The following is a 23,885-nucleotide window of genomic DNA, read 5'->3' as shown; positions in this document are numbered from 1 at the left end:
GTGTTACATTTAAGATTACTTTTTTTGTCCGTGAAATGTGTATACGCTATACGTGATTGTACTGAACATGTGTAATAAATTATGATACCCAAAGCTCATACAATTTTCGAACTTTAGTATTTACCTAGCACTCTTTATAGTGATTAGATCAGTGCACAGAGATTGATATATAGTAATTAGATAAGTGTGCAGATGATAACTAGAAAAGGCTCAGTAAATGAGCCGTTCAGTGCACACATCGCTTAACTCCATAAAAGAAAAAGTTGAGAAACGCGATGAAACGATGTACATTGTTTTCTAAAATTCCTGTTATAATATAGATTCACACATATAATGTAGAATGCATAAATACAGATATAGCTTTCATCTGACGCTGTATAAAATTAATAAGAAAGAATAGCCAAAAAATAATCGTCAGTAATGTTACAGCTTTTATGTGACTGGTGGAGTTAATCAATTTGGTAATTGAAAAAAAGTAGTAAAGTTAAATTCAGTCTTTAAATTTTTAAGTTTTTTATTACAGAAAAAGTTAGTTATTATATATTTTTATTACAGCTTTTGCATAAACATGAATGTTCACAGTTCTGTTATATTATATTATTTGTAATTAATTCATCAGAAATATTATAAATAATGTCTTCTTCATCAGCTGGATGTGAGGATTCGTCATTTCGATTTGTTGTCAAGTTTTTATAGTAATCATGTTCAACAGGAGGAATGTATTTTAGCAGGTCCATCATGTCTCTCCATTTTTCCCTTGTCACAGTTCTGCCTTTAGGATATAATAAAGGCTGATATATATTTTTCAAACTTTGCGGTCTACCTGATACAGATTTTCTTAAATTAATGGCTTTAAATTCTGTATCTTCATTATAATCACATTTGAATTGTATGAGATGGGGTTTGGTCCTTTCTGATTTTATCCAGCGTATTTTAAGCCAATTTACTGGAAAGCCTGTGACGGTTACTTTTCTGTTAATGATTGATTGTTCTAAAGGTTTTGTTGAAAAAATATCTTGGTGGGTCATTTGGATTAGATGAAATGGAGCTTTCTTTTTACATGTTTTGATTATATTGTACCAATCATCTGGTGAAAAAATGTTTTGATTTTTTTTCGTACGTGACTCAATAATGGCAAAATCTGAGTCATTAGGCAAATAGCTGTGCCCACTTACCAAAAATTTCATTTCAATTGACTCAGCTCTTATTTCCATACTCTGAACAAGTTTCAATAAACTTAAGACAGTTTTAATATTTCTGTTTTGCCCGGTACACGAATCCGAATATGTTATTATTTTTTCAAAGTTTGTAGCGTAAGTCTTTATGTACTTTATTAGACAAGATGAAATTTCTTGAGACCCACGAGATCCTTCAGTTTCTGGCCAAACAAACATGTGGCTTATATTTTTACTGAATTCATGACATCCGAAATTATAAACATATAAATTACGCTTATAATAAGCTACGGATGTGGTCAGCTTGGGAAAGGTCAAAGCTTCTTCCAAGTCGAAAGAAAATAAGAAAACTTTTTCTGATGTTGCCATTCGGTCGGCAGCCATTTGACTGCGAGCCCGTTCAGCCTCTTCTAAGTGAGTTTCCTTTTCAATTTCTGCCATCTTCTTTCCCTCACCGTCTGAGGATTGAATTTTTATTTGCAAAGCATCACAATTTTGACACGTATCCTTTGATGGTTGTTTAAAATGTAAATTAAATTTTGTAGAGAACACATTATAGTAATACTTTTCTTTCACTGGTACTATATTTTCCTTTTCACATTCTGTGACGTATAGTTCATACATCTTCTTAATATTTAAGTCAGGATCTAAATATTGTCGTCTTGGATTATGAGCTCTAGTGTAGTGACTACGGTAGGCTGGAAATAACTTTATATGTTTTATAACACTTGTGTCATCTATTTTATTGCTTGCAACATGGCCTTTGCGCAGATCAACCAAAGATGTAACTTGTTCTTTAGGACAACATTTGTATATCCGCCCATCGCTCACCTGATAAGTGTCTCTAAAATATTTTTTGCAAACGGGAATATCACGTATGTCTTTTCAAAAGTAATATGTAAAAGAATGTGATCTTCGTTCTTTAGTTTCATTCGTGGGGCGCCTTCTTTTTATTTCGTTGACTTTAATACAACCTCTTAAGAAAATATTTTGGTCAAGCTGACTATGTAATCTATAAAATGCCTTCATGGCAGTCTCTCTCTCATTTGAAAAAATTTTTTGGTTGCACTTTTGGCGGCATCTGCATTTTATATCGACAAATGTTTTTGCAGGTATTAAATTTCCTCCCCTATTCCTATATGCCAAACCTTTTGTTCTGTTATGCTTTTGTAAATTTCGTGTCCATTTATCAGGATTACAACTTCTTTTCCTCCCAATCAACGTGTTTGTTGCGAAATTTGTACTGTTGCAATCAGATGAATCCGAGGAAAACGATAAACGTCTTCTTGAACCACACTTTCTGTTAATAAATCGTATTGAAGAACCATCACTGTTTTCGTCATCCACGTTGTTATTAGTCTCACTCATCTTGGTTATAACGGTATAATATTTATTTCTTTAAAAACAATCTGGGAGTAATGATGAAAAGACCAAGAAAATATGTAGGCCGTGCAATAATGGTGAAGTAGACAGTAACATTCAGCGTGCGAGATCACTGTTATACTAACTACCGTTTGCATTGCGCTTTTTTTTAATCTGTTTGTCGATGCGATTTTATTACCAATATTATTGAGAGGGGGGAAAGCATCTTCGGCTGTTTAAAACAAAGCGTTGATGCATGACAATAAAGCAACGATTACATTAGGGTATGGAGTTAATCAAAATGACTTCTGAAATAAATTACTTATTTTTCAATGGCCAAAAAAATGTTGCCGTTTAATGGTGTTAATTTTTATTATACAGGGAAGTTATTATAAATATAAAAAGTTATGACTATAGCAAGTGCTTTGACACATAAATTTAAGATTTTTCAAAAAGTGAAGTTAATCGATGTATGCACTGAACGGCTCAAATAGCACGCAGTAGTAAACTTTTCATTCTTACAAGGCACAGTAACTCGATCGAAAACTACTATTTATATTTTGTTAAATATTTTATGTTCCTTATATATTTCAATTATAATAAAATTAGTAGTTATGTAAAAGACATCAACACGTATGACATCAACAACATAAAAGACATCAACATAGAAAATCATATAATTTATCGAAAACTTCAGACGCCACTTTAATGGGCACAGTAAGTGACATACTAATCCTATCTGGCTATCATACAGAACTGAAAATTTACAGTTATGGACCTATATACATAATATCGATTTTAAATGTCGGCATTCAACTATCACATTTCTCCTTGGTGCTCGAAGACATCGTCGCTACTCGGCAGTTATTTTGTGTGCGTTGAGTTTTTTGTTTCAATTGATGGGTCAAACAGCGCGTTCTAGTCAGCCTGTCGCAGTTACATAAACGGATATAAAGGAAATAAAATAGCACGTCTGCATACTTCGAATAAAATATCATTATTTAATTGGATACGCGGTATTGCTTTTTGTTTATTTCCATCATTAAACAATGGAAACTGTTTGATGAGAATTTTTGGATTCTCCATAATTCTTTCACGAACTGAAACCGATGTCATAATTGTTTTCAATCTCTGCTTTATGAAGGTATATTCAAGAATGTAAAAGTTTGAATCTTCAAAATTCTGGCAAAAGTTATCCGCAAATCTATTCGTAGCCTTCATATAAAGATAAAGATAAAAGATGAAAATTATATTCAACGCCACGAATAAATACGCTTTGAATAAAAAATGTATGTATTGGAAATGGATGTAAAAAGAAATGTGCACTGATACTTTCTTGTAGAAAAATATGTTTACTTCGCGACATGTGAAGAAGCCCAAAGAAGAAGAAACTCAACGAGCTACAGTGCCGGACGAATAGATAGCACACTTTAAAATTAACGTAATTTAGATTTATTTAAGGTAATAACCGAGATTCTAATACTATACAGATTTGTAAATTACTGTTATGAACATACACAAATAAAATAAAATTACGTTACGCCAGTTTAAACAATTTTACTTAGAAAAAAAGAATTTTTATGGAAATAAGGTGGAAAATAATGATGGCATATTTCACTAAGAATTATGTTGCGACTCCATGTAATTCCAAATAAAAAAAAACATGAAGAAAGTGTAAAGTAATATTTTTTTGTTTAGGATTTAGTTTTCGAGAAAATCGAGATTGAAAATTTGCTAAGCGCTGTACATCGCTTATAGCCGGAAAAGCGTATGTACAAAGCAAGGTTTAAAACCTGGTTTTCTCAAAAACGAAATCTTAAAAAAAAAGAAGTCACTCTATATCTTTTTCATTTCTTTTTTATGAAGAATAACCCGGTGACCGCTTGTATATAGTTTCAGGAATACCCTGTACATATTTTTCAACAGGGTGATGCCGCGAATTTTTTTCTCGAGGATTGATCAGCAAGATCATATCGTTGAAAATTGTTGCGAAAATCATAACCATGCATTATGCAAATGGCAGATAATTTCAAAAGATTGACGAATGATAAAAATGTATTTAAGATGATAAGAAACAATTAGAACAAAAAACTAATAAAGAAACTTCGTAGATAATGACGACTGTTAATAAGTGGAAAGATGAAGCCACAAAACATTAGGCATTCAATATTATTGCTTGATTTATTGACATACATAATTTTTAGTTAAGTGTGCTAACATTTTGTCCGACTGTATTTCCATAAAAATTCTCTTTTTTTAAATAAAATTGTTTACACTTACGAAATGCAATTTTATTTCATTTGTGTATGTTTATAGTGGTATTTTGCAAATTTATATAGAAACAGTATTTTAGTTGTAATGTTACATAAATAAAAATTACATTAGTTTTAAAGTATGTTATCTTTTTGTTAGATACTGTATTACCCCGAAATGAAAACTAGAGAGCATAATCGGAAACTTGAGACCAAGCATCCACATATTCGACACTTTCCTATCTTTATTTGAAAAACGATTCTATGAATATTGATTTGTTTTTGTTCTGGAACAATGTAGTTACGTGTTGATAATTAAGTGGTATTTTTACATGTCGGACAAATTCTCGACTAATAAAATTATTTATTTCAAACACATCGAATAAAGATACTTATTTTATTAGGACCCTCCACAATATTGCATAAAGATGAAGAAATATCTTTTCTTCGTAACGTTTCTATAATTTATTATCTAAATAATGTACAACTCTGCTAGGTTGTCATTTGTTTCGCAATTACAAGATGCAAATGAATTTCAGCATAAATTATACTGCAAAAATATCGTACAGTATTTATGATGAAATAGTTGAAAATGTTAAATACTAGATGTTTTTAATCGAGTAGTACATATATTTAATCGATCCAAAAGTTTCAGTCATATTACAACGAGATCGATTAATATTGTATTAAAAAATAATGCACCGTCAGACATAATAAAATTCGTTTATTAGAAGTAAGTTAAAAAGATTAAATATTTAAATTATGGAAAAAATTATAACTTAAATTACATTGCACACACACACACACACAGCTACTGCAGTAACTCGAAATTTTATATTATTTTCACGATTCCCTTAGTTTCGTTAATATCATTTAGTCCAAGTAGACTAATAAATATACGATCAAACCCTACCAGAAAATCTGAAAAATTTAAAACACTGATTGCAATAGATTATGTATTGAGGAACAGTCTTTTCTCTATTCCTGCGAAAAAGAAACATATCAATTATTTTTCTTCCTCATTATTTTGAACCACAATTTTCAACAAAGAAGAAGCTGACAAAATTCTTTAATATATTAGGAAAGGTCTATGGTTTATTTAGAAATGGTTTCATAAAAAAGAAACGAAATACGTCGAGATACACCATATGCTGTGCAATGCTTCGAAATTCTCGTTTACGATAAGCATAGTTTCAGGACAGTCCTTCCGTCCTTGACAGCAATTGCAGGGAATACCATTTTATGGCACCTTCAAGTGGCTTTCTCGTTTAGGGTCTCCGACGAGAAGAATCAAGCCGTCAGAGGAATGACTTACAGACGACTCGAGACAATAGATACGAACATGTGTACGCTAGAGGCGAGCAGGACAAGGATGGCTCGCAACATCGAGATCCCATTGAATTAGGAAAGGACGAAAGAAATAGTATAAGCTTCTGATAGAATTGTTCGGTACCTACGAATGCGTAGAAACATACGCCGCTTAAGTTATATAATCACTTTTAATGAAAAACAGCGATGTATCATTGACTGTAGTTTTCATAACAGTCTAATAAGATGTTGGATAACCCTTGGATTTGAGGACTGCATTGCATCTGTGTGGCATAAATTCAGTCGGAATTTCTGATCATATTTTCGTGATTGTTTCCATTAATTCTGCTTTATTGTTAAAAGATCCCATTCCCTTGTGATAAATAACCAATTGTCGGATTTCAAAAGACGTATTTCTTCCTTCTCATCCCATTTTCACAAGTAAAGCGTCTGATATCACCAATAATTTCTGTGGTACCGAGTTCTTACAACGAATTTTTATTTATTTATAAACAATATGTGTTAGCGGCGTCGTCAATGTAATACAATATTTTACTCTGGCATCTAAGATGTTGTGTCCGAATATTTTTGCGACGTTAAATTCTGTCACAATCTTGTTTATCGCTTGTTGTACAAAAGAACATGTGCAATAAATAAACAAAATTTATTTTTCTACTTACTTTAAGAAGTGCTTTATTATATGTGAAAACGATTCAATAATACTGCCATAAACAATAAAAGGGAGCAATAATTTTTCTAATAATATCGTGTCCGAATATTAATTGGAGTCACGTGTATCTATTTAATATAAAGAATGTGAAATAAAACTGTAATAAGAAGTATATACATTACAAAATTACTTTTGCCTATATATTTATCCGAAATATATTTAAAACATTAAGAACTTAATTTTGAAAAAAATCGAGAAAGAGCAATACTTATGAAAAAAAATTAGCCTCATCGGCGCTCGCACAACGTTCAAAAGACTCGTATCTCGCTCGCTCCATCAACCAACGACATTGTAATCATAACGAAGATTTTGTATATCACGCATATCATAGTTTCATATCTTGAATTTCGTGTTCCTAGTTAAGTAATCGTTTCTTTAAATGTAAAACCGTTTAATACTGCATAATATACTTATTAAGTGGACAATATTATACTTAACCAAGTTAAGTATGGAGAAAATGTCGAAAGTTTGGTTTTTATATTTTATAACATTGTTTCACCCCCACAAAAAATCTGGCAGAGATTGCTGACAACATCAGAGATTGCTGCTTTTGGCAATATCCTCCGATAGAATTAAAATGGCGAAGACAAGATGTGTCATTTCCGAAAAATTTGCAACTTTCCGTTTTGTTTTTACGTTCTCTATTTTTTGTGATCACATTTTACGATCGAAAAATCTGAAAAAATTCTCTAACATGTGGCCTGTTATACAAAATGGATCAAATCTTTTTAAAAATTTTAAAATGCCATTGTTCATCAGTTGGTAAATATGAACAAAACTTTGAAACTGTTTTAAGTAATTATATTTAATTACATATTTTGAGGTTAGCAATCTGTTGTTAAGAAGTTAAAAATTTTTAGGTTAAATCACTGCATACTACGTCGACGTATTTTTCGTTTGCTCTCTAATGCGGCTCGGTTTGCGCCGAATGACGTGTTTATGATTAATCTATTAATTTAATCATTTTCCAGTTATTTTACCTTATTATTAATAAAAATATTAATACAACTTCGACAAACACAAAAGTAGACAGCAAATAAAGGATGGATAGCATTATAATGCAATGCGACACTTTTTTATTTCTTATTTTTTCTTAACGGTAATTGTAAGATTTTTCTCACTGTAATTGTGAGGTTTTTGTGATTAAATTAAGATCAAATACAATATAATTTTTGTAAGATTATATCTTATAAAATTGCAAATTTTATAAAAAATATAAATATACTTTTCATATTAATACCTACTTGATTATAATTTATGGTAAAAAATTTGTTTGTTCTTATTTTATTCAGAAAAATCTTACAAACACATTTACGCAAATTTTATTTAAAAATAAACAAAAAGAAGGATGTTTCATCTTTGCATTATGTATTTTGTACCTGTTGTCCCATATTCAAACCCGGATTAGATTACGATCCATGTGACTCGTTCGACTTTGAATTTTTTCGGCATGTCAAGGGGAGCCCCCAACCCCCCTCAGTAGTAAGTGAAAAACTACCTAGAACTACCATGCACTTATGCAAACAAAAATTACGTGTTCTAAGCAAAATGACCTATGCAAACGTAATAAGTGGTACCACTCAAGAAGGAATTGAACGAATTTTCAAGAAACCAATCACATTTCAAGATAGGCGTATACAATCCTGTATGAGTGGAGAGTGTTCACAGTCGCGATAACGTGGGAATGATTGGCCTCTCGAATGTATTTAGAATGTTGATTCAATTACGAATTATTTTAATCACGAGTGTAATTGAAATACAATATAATATATATGTATGTATAATTATTTATTGTTTGAAAGTTTAAATGAAAGAGAAAAATAATTACTTATTATTTATATAGATTTAAACAAATTATTTGAAACAATAAAATTTGTTTATTAATTACGAATACGATTTCAATTGTTACTTATTAATTATCATTTAATTGTTAAGTATTTATTATTCATGCGGTATACCGTGTCCAATAAATAATAATTACGTCGTAGTTATTAATAATATTTTAATTTATTTATTAAGTACATTGTAATTCGTAATTAATGTAATTGAAATACTTAGTATTTTGTAATTATACTCCTATTGAATTACAAATCACCTTGTATTTTAATTAAATGGCGATCTCAATTTCGAATTACATTGTAATTGAATTACTTTGTAATTATGATTCCTTGAGAAATTCAAATGTTCGCCAGATCCTTATCCTTAACCGATAAGGATTTGATGAATTGTCCGCGAAAGACCGCAATTTCTAAAAAGCATTCCATAAATCGCTCAAGTACTTTTCCATCTAAGGAAAATCCACTGTAGGTTGGTTCCTCAACTTTCTCAACTCAACTTCCAAAGCTATACAATTACGCTGTAAAGGTCGTGACGAAGAAAGAGAGTCCCGCACAGCGGTGTGGCGCGTCCACCGCGTGAACGTTATAATTTTGAACATTATAACTTTTTCACCCGCTAGACGCGTCACGTCGCTGTGCGGGACTCTCGCACATGCGTCGCTTGTCCTCACTCCTTGCGTAGCCTTTTTCGTGAACAGGTTGGTCGTAACATATAAATTCCTTACAAACAACAAATACATATATAGGAGTGTGGTGACATGAAACAAACGTCTGACTTGCAGAATGTCTTGTCGAGCACTATCGTTCGAGTATGTTCAAGTAGACGCAAGTGTAGCGCGAGGCTACGCCTACTAACAATGCTGCATGCTCGATAATTTCAATCCCCGATTTACATGGATGGATCTCTCGATAGGAGTCATATAGTATTACATAAAAGTCATTGACGTACCATATCAGCCGCAAGTTTCGAATCGTTATCCCATTAAAAATAGTATGTCATTCCCATTCCTAATTAACCCGCACTTTTTTGCTAATTTTCCTTTCATATGTCAAAATTCAAGTGTTTACCCATTATTTCGTCTATAAACACTAATTCTCCGACTCAGAGAGAGATTTGCTTCGCAAATTCCACTCTCTTTGTTTTATTCACTTCACTGATGTACGGTTGCTTCCTCACAATTTTGCTTTTAAATCCTGCCCAATGTAATCTGAATCGTTCTTGTATGCATTTGATTTTTATTTCGTTCCTGGACTTTTGATACAATCTCAGACGCACTTATATCTGGCTTCTTTTTAATAATCCTAAGAATTTCATGTTTTTGTACTGTTAATTTTTTTGGTCTGCCTCTCGGTGCAATATTCTTTCTTTTCTATATTTATTTACTAGGGTAAGTGGGTTATTTACTGTGTTTGTTCCGGCCGAATCGCGGACCGCGGGTCAACGCACGTTCGACATTCGATGTACGCCGTCTCGCCGTTTTTGTCGAATAAACGGCGAGGCGGCAAGACAATAACACGATCGACGTGCGTTGGCCCGACCGTCAAACGCTCGCCTCGGCCATTGTAAACACGCGGCGTTTTGCCTTAGGAGGCAATGACCCGGCCTTCGACGCCTGACGATGCTTCTCCTTGAACATCGGCCAGGTGTCTATATATACTGCCGCAAATTTGATAACGGGGGATTTTTGGTAGACAACGTTATCGCTTATAGACCAGTATTATTCAGCGCCCATGCGCCCATACGAAGCCGTGCTTCCATTTCATAGTCTCAGTGAAGCCGTGCTTCACTTCGTAACAAATTCGTAGCCGTGCTGCAATTTATACGTCGAACGGAGCCGTGCTCCAAGAATTGTAAACGAGGACTGCGGAGTCCAACAAATAAATCGTTGTCATCTCCTCACGACTTCCGGCGGTTATTTTGTGCCGTGCGCAACAGTGTTCATTAAAGTGTCGTCCTAAGTTTTCGACAAATTAAATGGTTTTCTTAACCCTTATCGCAATTCTTAAAATATTTAAAATATATGTTGATTAGTGGTGTGCGTGAACTCGAGATTTCCCGAAACCCGATGCTTGGAACGGGATGAGAAGATGTGTATCGGGTCGGGACGAGATCGGGACGACAATATTCAAGATTCCTGAAAACATTCGATTTCCTATGCTACCAATTATTACAAAACGACACATCGCCGTACCTAGTACAAAATTGACTAGCGAAAAGATGTTTTCAACAATTGGAAATATCGTTGCAATCGAGAGAACCAAGCTATTACATACTGTCATACGTAGAGAATTTTAAATCAAACTATACATATCTTACTTTTCTGGTTTGTTAAAAAATATAAAATTTTGCAAAATAAACTGCAACAATGGAAATCAAAAATTTTTAACTAGGATCGTATTAAAAAAAAAAGACGCGCTCCCAGTATTTTAAGAAGTCCTAAACATTTTCGGAAAACTCGAAAGATTCAAGATCCCGTCCTGATCCGTTCTCGCACACCTCTAACATTGATGTCTATTATATAATATAAATACAAATTTTATGATAACCGAAATATATAAAGAACACAAAATAATTAACAAAATCTAATATAAAAATCAGTTTTCGATCGAATTACTGCGCTCTTAAAAAATGAAAAGTTAATTACTATGTGCCAGTAACTGAGCCTTTTCTAATTACCATGTGCCAATTTCTGATCACTCATCTAGTTACCGTGTGTCGATTTCTGTGCACTGATCTAATTAGATCTAATTTGATGTAATCAGTTCTAGGTAAATACTAAACTTCGAAAATTGTATGAGCTTTAGGTATCATAACTTATTATACATGTTTCAGTACTTGCAATATTATTTTAAAAAAGGAAAGAAAATTACGTGCAGTGTCCATACATTTCACAGACCAAGAAATTAACGTTAAATGCAATACGCAGTTTGTCATAAGAGGGCTCTGTAATCACAACGCACACATAAAAAAAGACATGAAAACTTAAAACAAGACGTAAATGTATCTAGGCAGTGGATTATTTATTATTTTTCTGTAATTTTGTCGAGTTTTATAGATATAATAGTTTATTCTTTTGTTTTGGAAAGCATGATTTTTGTATCTTTTTCGTCTTTATTTGCAACCTGATTCATAGGGCAAAATGACGTCAAACCATTATTAGAAATTTAAGAAGCTAGTTTCCGCATTTCATAAATCTTAGGATGTTAAACTTTTGATTCGGTTGTGAAAATTACAGGTGAAGGGAACTAGTCAAATAAAATGGTTTTCGTTCTGTGACACTATGTTTCCTGAAGCATTCTGTTATATATCTTGAATATATTAGATCAATTGAGAATAAACATAAGAAATTATCGTAAGATCGGCAGTACCCCAAAGTAGCCATGTTGCAGTAACGAGGACAATCGTTTCCGACTTCAAATTGTCGCGGCCACTTAACATATAAGAGACTTTTTAGTCGACATTTCGAGCTCTACATTTAATTATTATAGAATGCACTAAAACACTTGACTGAGCATTCATCGCAGGTAGCTGTTAGGATAGCTGTTAAAGTGATAAGGTACCCTGCCAGTTATTGACCTAAAAATATAAAAACAACTGTCTGTTAAATATGAGTTACCTAGAATCATATGATACAGCAACCATTAACTGCTATTGTAAAAAAATACTTAGTACCTAGAACTGTCGTAATGGGAACGTCAACTTCTGCCAATGAAATTCTTATTCAATGAAGAACGGCTCCATTCCATTCGTAAAGTAATACATTCAAAAATAGCATATCAGTCATCCCTTTCACAATACATACCTGGTTTGTGAGAAATAATATCCACAGCCTGTCTGTAATTTAAATGTCTACAAGCGAAAAATAGTTTGTAGCGACCAGTCGTGCGCACAATAAGATCTTCAGTCTTCGTGCAAACGGCCAACGTAATTTATGACTCTCCTTCGAAGAAGCTATTTTTGAGAAGACAAGCTCACCACCTGATAGCACAGTAGAGTCTTTCACAGTAGATGTTTACACAGTAGAGTCGTTCTAAGAAATTCCTCAATAGCTAAAGAGACCGTCATAGATTAGGAGAGTTTCCGAAGGGTACTCGAAGCGGGCCCAGCGACCCAAAGGCCATGTGGTCCGACGTGGGTGACCCGGAGGAAAGTTTCCACACGTGTCACGTATGACTCATCATCCCCTCCGATTACCGAGCCGTCCCGAAGATACACAAAGAGCGTAAGGGGCGGGCGGTGAGAGGGACAAAATGAGCAACGCTGATTGGAAGGGCCCAACGCGTGGGGTTGACCAATCAGGGTTGTTCAAGAATTTTACCAGGGCAAACGGCGAAACGAAAGGTAAAAACTCGATTACTGTATCGCGACTCGTCCGCAGACATAGTCCGCGAAATAAAAAGAACTTTCTACCACCGCACGCGAGAGTATTATTAATTACGAACAGATCCTACCCGAAACTGGTGACCACCGACGTGATTATTAGTGCAGTGCGACTAGACATAGACAATTAAGTAGAAACAATAAAATGAATACCGAAGTGAACCACGAGAGTGCCGCGACGCCGGAAGTTTGTCGTGTAGGTACTCACATACCGCCGTTCTGGCCGGACCGACCAGAGATCTGGTTTAACCAAATCGAAGCACAATTTACGATAAGCGGCATCACTGCGGATAACACGAAATTTTGCCATGTGATGGCCCAACTAGATGCCAAATACGCCGAGGAGGTTTGGGACATCTTCACGGCGCCCCCGGAGACTGACAAGTATGAGACGCTCAAACGGGCGCTCATACGGCGCATGTCCGCCTCGGAAAGTAAGAAGATGCTTAAACTTTTCGAGACGGAAGAAATCGGCGACCGTACGCCGTCCCAGCTCCTGCGGCACATGCAGAGCCTGGCCGGAAAAACTATGACTGAAACCTGCCTGAAGACGCTGTGGGCCAACAGGATGCCGGAGATGACGAAAGCTATTATCCATTCGCAAATCGGTCTGCCACTCGACTCGCTGGCGGATATAGCGGACCGGATCCATGAGGGAACAGCCAGCGGCCAAGTGGCCAGCTTCTCGGCGGCGCGGAAGGATCCGATGGAACAAGTGCTCTACCGACTGGAGAAAATAGAGGCGCGAATGGCGGAACAAGACCGGTCGCGCCCGCCGAAGAGATCCGACCGGCCTAATTACCGTGGTCGCTCCAAATCCAAAGAGCGGCGTCGGAGCGCGTCCCCGAGGAACAGGGACCACTGCTGGTACCACCAGGTATTCGGACCGCAATCGACGAAATGCAGGCCGCCGTGCACGTACAGCGCGGGAAACGCACGGGCCCACTGAATGCGGCGGTCAGTGCCGGGCCGAAAACCTGCCGCCTTTTCGTACGAGAGAGGGCACGGAACGAGGTGTATCTAATGGACACTGGATCGGACCTCTGCGTGTACCCTCGATCGTGTATAAAGGGTCGCCTGGACAAAGCAAAGTGCGAGCTGTTCGCTGCCAACGGGTCCACCATCAGCACCTACGGACTGAAGCCGACGAGCCTCGACCTGGGACTGCGACGGAACTTTTCATGGAGGTTCGTCATCGCAGACGTGTCAAAACCCATAATCGGAGCCGACTTCCTAGCACACTACGGACTGCTGGTGGACCTCAAAGGCAGGCGACTGTTGGACCAGACCACGATGCTGACGACCACCGGGAGGATCGCCACGACGGAGACGCAGTCCATCAAGGCGATAATGGGGAGTTCGCCGTACCAGCAGCTTCTGGCGGAATTCCCGACCCTGGTGCGTCCAACACAACACACAGAACGGCAGGTGAGGCATAGCGTAACGCATTACATAACAACAACGGAAGGTCCTCCGGTATTTTGCAAACCGCGCCGGTTATCGCCGGAGCTGTTTAAAGACGCCAAAGCGGAATTTGAGGACCTATTGAGTCTCGGTCACATCCGTCCGTCCAAGAGCCAGTGGGCCTCAGCCCTTCACATGGTATCTAAGAAGGATAACGGATGGAGTCCCTGTGGAGACTATAGGTTACTTAATGCCCGCACAGTCCCCGACCGCTATCCGATTCCGCATATCGAAGATTTTTCGAGGATGCTATCCGGGAGGACGATTTTTTCGACGATCGATTTGGTGCGTGCGTACCACCAAATCCCCGTCCACCCGGACGACATCCCGAAAACCGCGATAACGACGCCGTTCGGATTATTCGAGTACACGGTCATGCCCTTTGGATTGAGAAACGCAGCACAGACGTTCCAGCGGTTTATAGACACCGTAGTAAGGGGACTTGATTTCTGCTACGCATACCTCGACGACATCTTAGTGGCGTCGAGTTGTGAGACGGAGCACAGAAATCACCTGCGTACGCTTTTCTCACGTCTACAGGAGTATGGCATGGTCGTAAATCCGAGCAAGTGCGTGTTCGCGGAATCGAAGGTGAAGTTTCTAGGCTATGAGGTTAGCGCCGAGGGTACTAGACCATTGGCCGAAAAGGTCAAGGTCATTCAAGAATACCCAGGACCCGTAACGGTCAAGCAACTGCGCGGTTTCTTGGGTATGGTAAACTTTTACCGTAGATTCATACCCGGCGCGGCCGCATTGCAGGCTCCGCTTAATCAACTGTTGCGGGGACGCAAGCTGAAAAGCAATGCTCCCTTACAGTGGACGAGCGAAGCGCAGTCTGGCCTAGAAAATCTTAAGACTGCATTGGCAAACGCAGCATTATTGGCTCACCCGTCCAACGATTCACGACTCGCGATCATGGTAGACGCATCAGATTTCGCGTTAGACGCTACATTGCAGCAACGGCAAGACGGTTCGTGGCAACCGTTAGCATTTTGCACGAAAGCCTTGTCCCCCGCACAGAGGAAGTACAGCGCGTACGATCGCGAATTGCTCGCCATCTACACCGCGATAAAACATTTTCGACACGCGGTAAAGGGTCGCGAAATCACAGTCTACACGGATCACAGGCCAATAATGTTCGCGTTTAGACAGAAACCGGACAAGAGTACACCGAGGCAATTTCGATATCTTGACTTCATCGGTCAGTTTACCACGAACATCCAACACGTTAGCGGCAGAGACAACGAGGTCGCAGACGCACTTTCGCGTATCGAAGCCGTAACGGCACCGCTAGATTACGCGAAGCTAGCGGACTCGCAAGAGCAGGACGAGGAAATGAAAAAATTCCTAAACGCGTCTGATACCTCGTTGGAATTGAGAAGGATCACCACAGATCAAGGCCGGCAATTCGAGTCCCATCTTTTTAGACAATTGAGCGTGTTGCTCGGGTGCACGCATCTCAGAACCACCGCCTACCACCCCGCAGCGAACGGTATGGTCGAGCGCCTCCACCGACAGTTAAAAGCCGCGATAAAGTGTCGCGCCGACGACCGGTGGACCGATGCGTTACCTGCCGTTCTCCTAGGTATCCGCGCCGCGTACCGCGATGATCTACACGCATCGTCAGCCGAGCTGGTGTACGGCGAAAACATACGGCTACCCCCGTAATCATTTTAGAGACATACGACCTGTGAGTGATTCTCGGCACGGTCAGAAGAGAGTTTTCGTCTTCAAAGACTTGGCGACAGCATCGCACGTCTTCATTAGAACAGACGCGGTAAGAAGCCCTCTTCAGAATCCGTACGAGGGCCCATTCCCGGTCGTATCGCGAAGTGAAAAGACATTCGTAGTGCGGGTTCGAGGTAAAGAGACTACGGTCTCAATCAGTCAGTCTTCGTGCAAACGGCCAACGTAATTTATGACTCTCCTTCGAAGAAGCTATTTTTGAGAAGACAAGCTCACCACCTGATAGCACAGTAGAGTCTTTCACAGTAGATGTTTACACAGTAGAGTCTTTCTAAGAAATTCCTCAATAGCTAAAGAGACCGTCATAGATTAGGAGAGTTTCCGAAGGGTACTCGAAGCGGGCCCAGCGACCCAAAGGCCATGTGGTCCGACGTGGGTGACCCGGAGGAAAGTTTCCACACGTGTCACGTATGACTCATCATCCCCTCCGATTACCGAGCCGTCCCGAAGATACACAAAGAGCGTAAGGGGCGGGCGGTGAGAGGGACAAAATGAGCAACGCTGATTGGAAGGTCCCAACGCGTGGGGTTGACCAATCAGGGTTGTTCAAGAATTTTACCAGGGCAAACGGCGAAACGAAAGGTAAAAACTCGATTACTGTATCGCGACTCGTCCGCAGACATAGTCCGCGAAATAAAAAGAACTTTCTACCACCGCACGCGAGAGTATTATTAATTACGAACAGATCCTACCCGAAAAGTTTATCAAGAAACTTATAAGAAACAGGAATGCCTTGCAGCGACACACGGTCGGCGATCAAATATCCATTCGAACTGTCCGCTTTCAGATGTCATGGATTAGATGAGAAATATCTTCCCTGATGTTTATAAGCCTGGAAATGACTTTATTCTCTTACTATTTTCACGTGTACAGCAAACTTCGCTGATGAAAACGTCGCCAGCCGTGTACCGATACGGAATTATAGTCGTCGATTTTCAACAACTATAAAAACAAGTCGAGAGGATTAGCCTAGCTTCCGATGTAGCTGAGTAGAATCCATTCTTCTTTTAGTTTAATAGCGAGGTTAGGACCTCGTCAACCGGGCTGGTAACGGTCAGATGTAGTTCAGAACAACACTTTTCCGTCAGCCCGGCCGTCTTACGGCGAGGCCATGTCTGTGGACCGTACTGATCTGTTGGTGTGAGTTTTACGATGTACCCGCGGTGACGTTTGTATAAATGGACCTCAAAGGTCGTTACGTTACCTTTCATTTGGAATCCTTACGGGCATTCTTACACTATTGTTTCAGATGCATCGTAATCGGCTGATATTGGCTAACGAGACCGGCGATACCGATGCTGCAACGAAGCATCCCGGAGGATCGAGAGCTTCCGAAATATTAAACCGAAAGAAACAGAACGTCGCGATCATTCTCCAGCATTCCAGGAACGTGTCCAGGAAGAAATAAAAGAAGATCGCGGAGACACCGCAGATATGTATCAGTTTCGATCGTGAATGTACACATGACCATTGTACCATTTTTATATCTTTACATTTTTACATTTTTATTAAATTATTTCGTCATTAAAGTTATACTTCGAATACGCCCATCCCAATCCTACAAATACTCTGGCGGACAAAATGATAAGGAACCTCAATATTTCTGAGGATGAACACCTATTTGTTCATATACATGGAAAATGAATACACGTCACAATATGGTAGTATTTTTGACGTAATACATGAAGAAATGAAATAAATCGTTCGATTCATTTGTTATTTATGCAAAAAAGTGAAATTTTGTGTGGACGAAATGATAAGGCACTTTAAATATGAAACAAAAATGCTTTGACGTTGTTCCCGTTTTGACCGGTGGTTAAGCTGGAAAATGAGGCCAACTCCGGGATTTTACAGGCTCCTAGGCAGACCACCCGACATAATGCATGATATTCGGGAATTCGATTCATGACGCAGGAAAATTCGTTCGGGTAGAGTGCCAGGCGAGACCACCTGAGACGCATTCGATCAGCCTATCTTTCGGACATCCGATCCCTTTTACCTGCGCTATCATGTACGCCGTTATAATTGTACATGCATTCGATCACGTACGCCACAATGACAAAAGGTATAAAAGAGTAATAAAACAGTCGTTCATTGGTAATCAAGCATAATAAATTTCTTACCTTACTTATTAGCTCTGTATTATTACGCCACGGCTAATATACGTAAATTACTGAATAAAACCGCGCAAGTAACATGCAAATACGAGGCATAATTCGCTGATCACAGCACATTACACGTGTGCCAATAATTAGGCCAGTATCCTCCCCCTCTCCTATATGTACTTCGTTTATGCTAAAGTAGCGACTACCATTTGGGACCAATTGTTTTTTTCCACCTTGTGCCATCCACGTAGACCGAGAATTTTTCTCATCAAGTATATACTTAAAACCATTTATTTGTTGATCGCGTCTGCGATTCTGTAATAAAGACTCGACGTGTTTACATGTATTTAATCGTTTATTTAGGTTCAACCATTCCGACTAACAGTCTCCCATTCTGGGATAGTTCCAGCCCCGAACAGAAATGAATAACACATGGAAGGGATGAGGCAGGGTTATGTTAGAGGAGGAAACACAAATTTTTTGAAAAGATGATTATTTATTGTATAATGAGGATGACGAAGAATTATGACAGAGGAAGAAAATTGTAACTTTGTTTTTAAAAATTCATTATTTAATTATTTATTTTTATTGGGATTATGGCTTGGATTATTTATCAAATAAACTGTACAACGTACAAAGTAAACTGTACAAAGTTTTACTAAAACTTTTATTATAATTTTTATTTTAAAGAAGATATATGTACGTTATGCACGAACGACTGAGCGACCACCGGCGATAATGTGTGTATCGCGGTGTGTATTTATAAGTTACAGTTTATATTACCGCCTGTGCGCGCTTAAGACACCAGCGCAATGAAATCTGATAATTTCGAACTTCAGTCCCAAGTAAACTATAAATTAATTTTTGTCCGAGACTACAGTTACTTTTTCAACAATTTTAGATTACAACTATTACTACTACTACTACTATTGGTTGTCCTTTTAATAAATATATGTACTATTAACCCTGAATACACTTGGTAATGATATAATGAGTAAAAGAAAAGTGATAATAATAGAGTACACCTATATCGGCCATGAATTGAATTTTGATGAAATCGAATCGATTATGAATTGGGTACGAGGTGTGAAATCCAATCGAATAAAAAAATGGATCGCGTGCTACGAATTAGTTCGCGGTCAATTAGTATAACAACAATCCACCACCGTCCCTGATAGATCCGCATTTTTTAAAAACTGCTACGCAATACATAGTTCTTTTCTAGCACATGTTTATATATTTTGCATGTTTGTATTTTTTCAGAAGTAAACAAGCTGTAGGAACAAAAATGATGCGCAACGCAGGAGTCGACGAAATGAAGATTATGCAAGAAATGCCCGAAAAATCTCAAACCCATATTCATTGTCAGAAAGCATTTCATCATCGAGGCAGGGATGCAGAAGAAATCACGTGCACGATCCATCATCGCCGAAGGATTCAACATTGTGGACTTACGGTCCGTGGTCGAACAAGCTTAGTGATAGGATATTACTCAAGAACGTTTGCGTTTACCACCGGTTGAAGGAGCTCAGGATTAAAAGCAACAATGTGCGACCCGACATTTCACAATGTGCGACCCAGATTTTGCACACATATTAAGTTTCAGAAGAAGACAAGTCTACGAACTTGTTTATAACAAGTCTCTGAATATTCACCACTTCAGAGAAACAGATCTGCTTCAATTGTAATCAATCAAGCTATAAGCAATGTCCTAACAATACAAACACGAACGAAAACGGTTCCCAAACCGATCTGAATATAAATCCCCTCCCCCCGCATTAACGTATCAATCATCAATGATATATTCATATCGGTCAACGTATTGTCGAATATCAAGAAGGCAGGACAAATACAATGGAAATAGAGACAGAACAATTCAACACAAACAAAGAGGAGAATAAGAGACCGCTATCTATAACATCAGAAGGAAGTCATATCAACCCAATAAAATTAGCGACTTAAATTTCAAGATCCCTGCTCCAATAACATTAAAAAAATAATAATCAAACTGTTGCGACGGCAACACCGAAGGTCGAACGTCCCTGGCCATCCCTTGAGCAATTAAGCAATATACCTGCGACAGTAAAAAATGCATCCGAACGAAAATACCCTTCGACCCGACGAACGGACAACACGACTCATAAATTCCATATTTCACAAAACGGAAAAATTACAACCCGAACTTTCGAACAGTTTCCCACTCCTCATTTCAAGTTCCTTCCGACACACCCATCTCAAATCAAAAACGCTTCATTTCCTCCACCAAAACCTACCATCCACCAATCAACAAAAAAACCGAGGTGACAAGCGGAAGGGCACCTAGAACGTTAGTCAGAACTGTTAGAACTCTAAGAACGCAGATAGAACGCAAATAACGCATCGCTAAGACCATAGCTGTACTGTAATATTAAAGTGTACATAAAAACAACCAGCGACTTCGTTCAACTTAATTCCATTTGGAAACATCGCGCATATACACAAACGAATAGAACCACCCTTTTGCAACACGTGCAACCAAACTATGTCGACCAACCACATCCTTTTCGAATGCAGAAAATACGAAATATCAAGACAAAAATACATGATACTACCCGTCGTAAAATTCCTAAAGGAAACCAACATCTACCAGGAAATAAAAACAAGAAACAGGACAATAAACCGTCGCTAATGACATGAAGGTCGATGCGATGTTAAACCTGAAAAAAAAGATTCTTGGTCTTTTTCACAACAGTTTTCTTGTACAAATTCGTTGTATATTACCATCGCTTATCAAAAATGAATATCACGAGCCAGGCTCGCGAACAGATAGTAAATGAATGTTAGTTCCTATCAGTATGCCACGAGAGTTAGTCGCGATTCTTATAATTGTTGTTACAAAGCAGTTTAGTTATTAAAATGTAAGAAATCCCTACAAAATGCAAAATACAAAAGTGTTAGATAAAAGCAATGATAACGAATCCAGTGATAGTAACGTGTTTGCGCCAATCACAAAGCGTGTAAGGCGTATAATTATAGTTGGGAGTAGTGAAGAGAAAGGTACGACAATCATGGATTTGCCAGAAAGTAAAAAAACACACCAATAGTTTGGAAGTATTCTGAACATCATGGAATAAAAGCGTCTATTTTAAATAATTTAAGCGAGAATCCAACAATGTTAGACCTATTTTTTATTACATTTGATAACAAGTTTCGGGAAATGCTGACCATGAAAACAAATCGCTTCGCACATCAGACAATTCACGACGAGCGAAAAGACGGCATGTGGACGACACTTGGTATCTTGTTATCTTACATGAAATAAAGGCCCATTATGCACTGTGAATTTTGATGGGTCAAGTGAAAAAAATTAAATATTTAACTGTATTGAACTAGAAGAACTGTAGTAGAAACGCCAATATTTAGACAAACGATGCCTTTTAAGAGATTTCGGCAAATTTCGAGATTTTTACATTTCTCTGATAATGAAACTGCTGATAGTAATCACCGACTTCTAAAGATAAAAGCTATCATCAACCTTTGGAATGAAAAATTTAAAGAAATTTACGAAAACTTTTCTTTTGCATGTCAGATATGGCTCTGTTCAATACCTACATTATGCATAAAGCTATTCACAGTTGAAAAAGGGAGACTTATGTTGATTACGGTATAAATATAGCAGAAGCAATTTTACAAATTGTCGAATTACCGGACTACAAAATGCGTGGAAAATCTAGATCAGTTGAAACACTTCTTCGACTCCAAGCTCATACATAAACATAAAATTCGAAGCGAAACGAAGTGAGAATGCGCGAAAGGTAAAGTAGCTTCTGCCGGAATGTTTTAAGAAGTATCATACCGTGCAGGATTTTTAGAGTTGTACGTATTTTCTTATTAGATATTCATTCAAGGTAAACATTTTTTTTGATTGATTTTTTTTTGTTTATAATATGCTATGTAACAACAAAAATGATTTCTGAGGGTGAAAAAATAATGTACGTAAAATTTCAAAGCGACTGGATAACGGTAACCCGTGTCGCATCGGGTTCAAAGATTTGAAATTTCTATTATGTACGTTAATTTTAATATAAATGTGTACCACTGTTTTAGAGGCGGTACTAAATATTTTTTATAATGAAAATGTAATCTTACATGTATATAATATTATCGTGACTTAATTTAAAATTATACGTTATAATAAAATTAATTGAAATATCTTATAAAATGTTACATACTGGTCAATATACGGCTTTTATTCACATTGATTTGCTGGCATCTGGATGACGTCACCGATAATCTTCTAATACTTGTAAAATAAATTGTTTATTATATTCATTTTTCGTTATATATAATAAGCTATTACATTCCGTGATAAACTTCAAGCCTCGTCTTACACTGTCATTAACTAATTTTAAATTCTTTACTATTTCTAAGGCTCTTTTATACGTTTCATCGCTTTTCGGAATGGAAGGATTATTATATAAAAATGCTCATTCCATTCAATCAGACACGAGAAAGCTTGAACATGATTAACTAGACATTATAAGTACGGTTATAGGAGAACGATGCACCCCGATACATGTCACACAATTTTTATTAGGCTCTCAGGAGGAAGAAAGAAGAAACGTAAATGAAGAAACGAAAGAACTTCAAGAAGAACCGCAAGATATGATTTTTCACAGTAACGAAATTGTGAACAGAAATTACGTATTCTAATCAAAAGAATAACATTTGAAACTGCACACGCTCCGACGAACTCTCCTCACTTTCTTTCATTTCTCAAGGCCCATACCCAATAATAACAATCACATTCACATTCTCCCTGTTTTTTATTATGTTGACTTATATGTCTAGTCATGTTTGGAATAATAGAAAATGTTACCTTTTATCTTTTGTAATAAACTTGTTCCGTTCCGTAGGACCTCCCGTAGACCGCTTTCGCGAAGGTTTATGGCGCGGACAAGCGAGGTTCATCTAAAGAGACGGAAACCTTTTTTCCATCTGCCGATCATCTGTGCAGTGTCTTCCGTCTTCTTAATGACCGCGAGGCGTCGTAAACCCGAAAGGCCCGGAAAACAACCCCGTCATAAAACTTAAGAATTTTAACGGGTCTTGGGAAAGTTTAGTACCAACCGTCGCTGGGATGATATCTCAGGCCCCAGGGGACCTCCCGACCACGCAACTACGCGACACCCGCCTCTCCTAGACAAGGCCCGTGTAGGACGATACGAGAGGGTGGTGACAAAACGTTTAGAGGACACTGATTGGGAAATCGTAATATTCGAGAAAAACCAATCAGTGCATACCGGCGTGGAGGTGAGGTTCCTTCAGGAATCTCAAGTGGGGGTAACCTGCATAAAACAACGCGACCAGTCGGGGCGCGAACACTCACACGCGCTCTCTCTCTCTCGCTCTAGCTCTAGCTCTAGCTCTCGAGTACATTACAGTCGGTGATACGGGGTCGTGCATTCGGGCAGTCAGTGAATCGGACACTCTCTCGAGTTCACACGGAGTCGTTCGAATCGTTCGAGTCGTTCATCCGGAGTCA

The 23,885-nt window shown here is 37.9% G+C and overlaps 1 protein-coding gene across 1 annotated transcript; it reads left to right on the top strand.

The window, feature by feature from the left end:
• The first annotated feature begins 13,191 nt into the window (after positions 1-13,191).
• Positions 13,192-13,995, top strand: LOC143260868 (uncharacterized). Its single transcript, XM_076527455.1, has one exon. The coding sequence runs from the start codon at positions 13,192-13,194 to the stop codon at positions 13,993-13,995; it is 804 nt and encodes a 267-aa protein (XP_076383570.1).
• The last annotated feature ends 9,890 nt before the right edge of the window (positions 13,996-23,885 follow it).

The sequence above is a fragment of the Megalopta genalis genome, unplaced genomic scaffold (assembly GCF_051020955.1).
Source record: "Megalopta genalis isolate 19385.01 unplaced genomic scaffold, iyMegGena1_principal scaffold0022, whole genome shotgun sequence".
In the NCBI taxonomy this organism is placed as follows: domain Eukaryota; kingdom Metazoa; phylum Arthropoda; class Insecta; order Hymenoptera; family Halictidae; genus Megalopta; species Megalopta genalis.
This window is presented reverse-complemented; position numbering and strand designations above follow the sequence as displayed.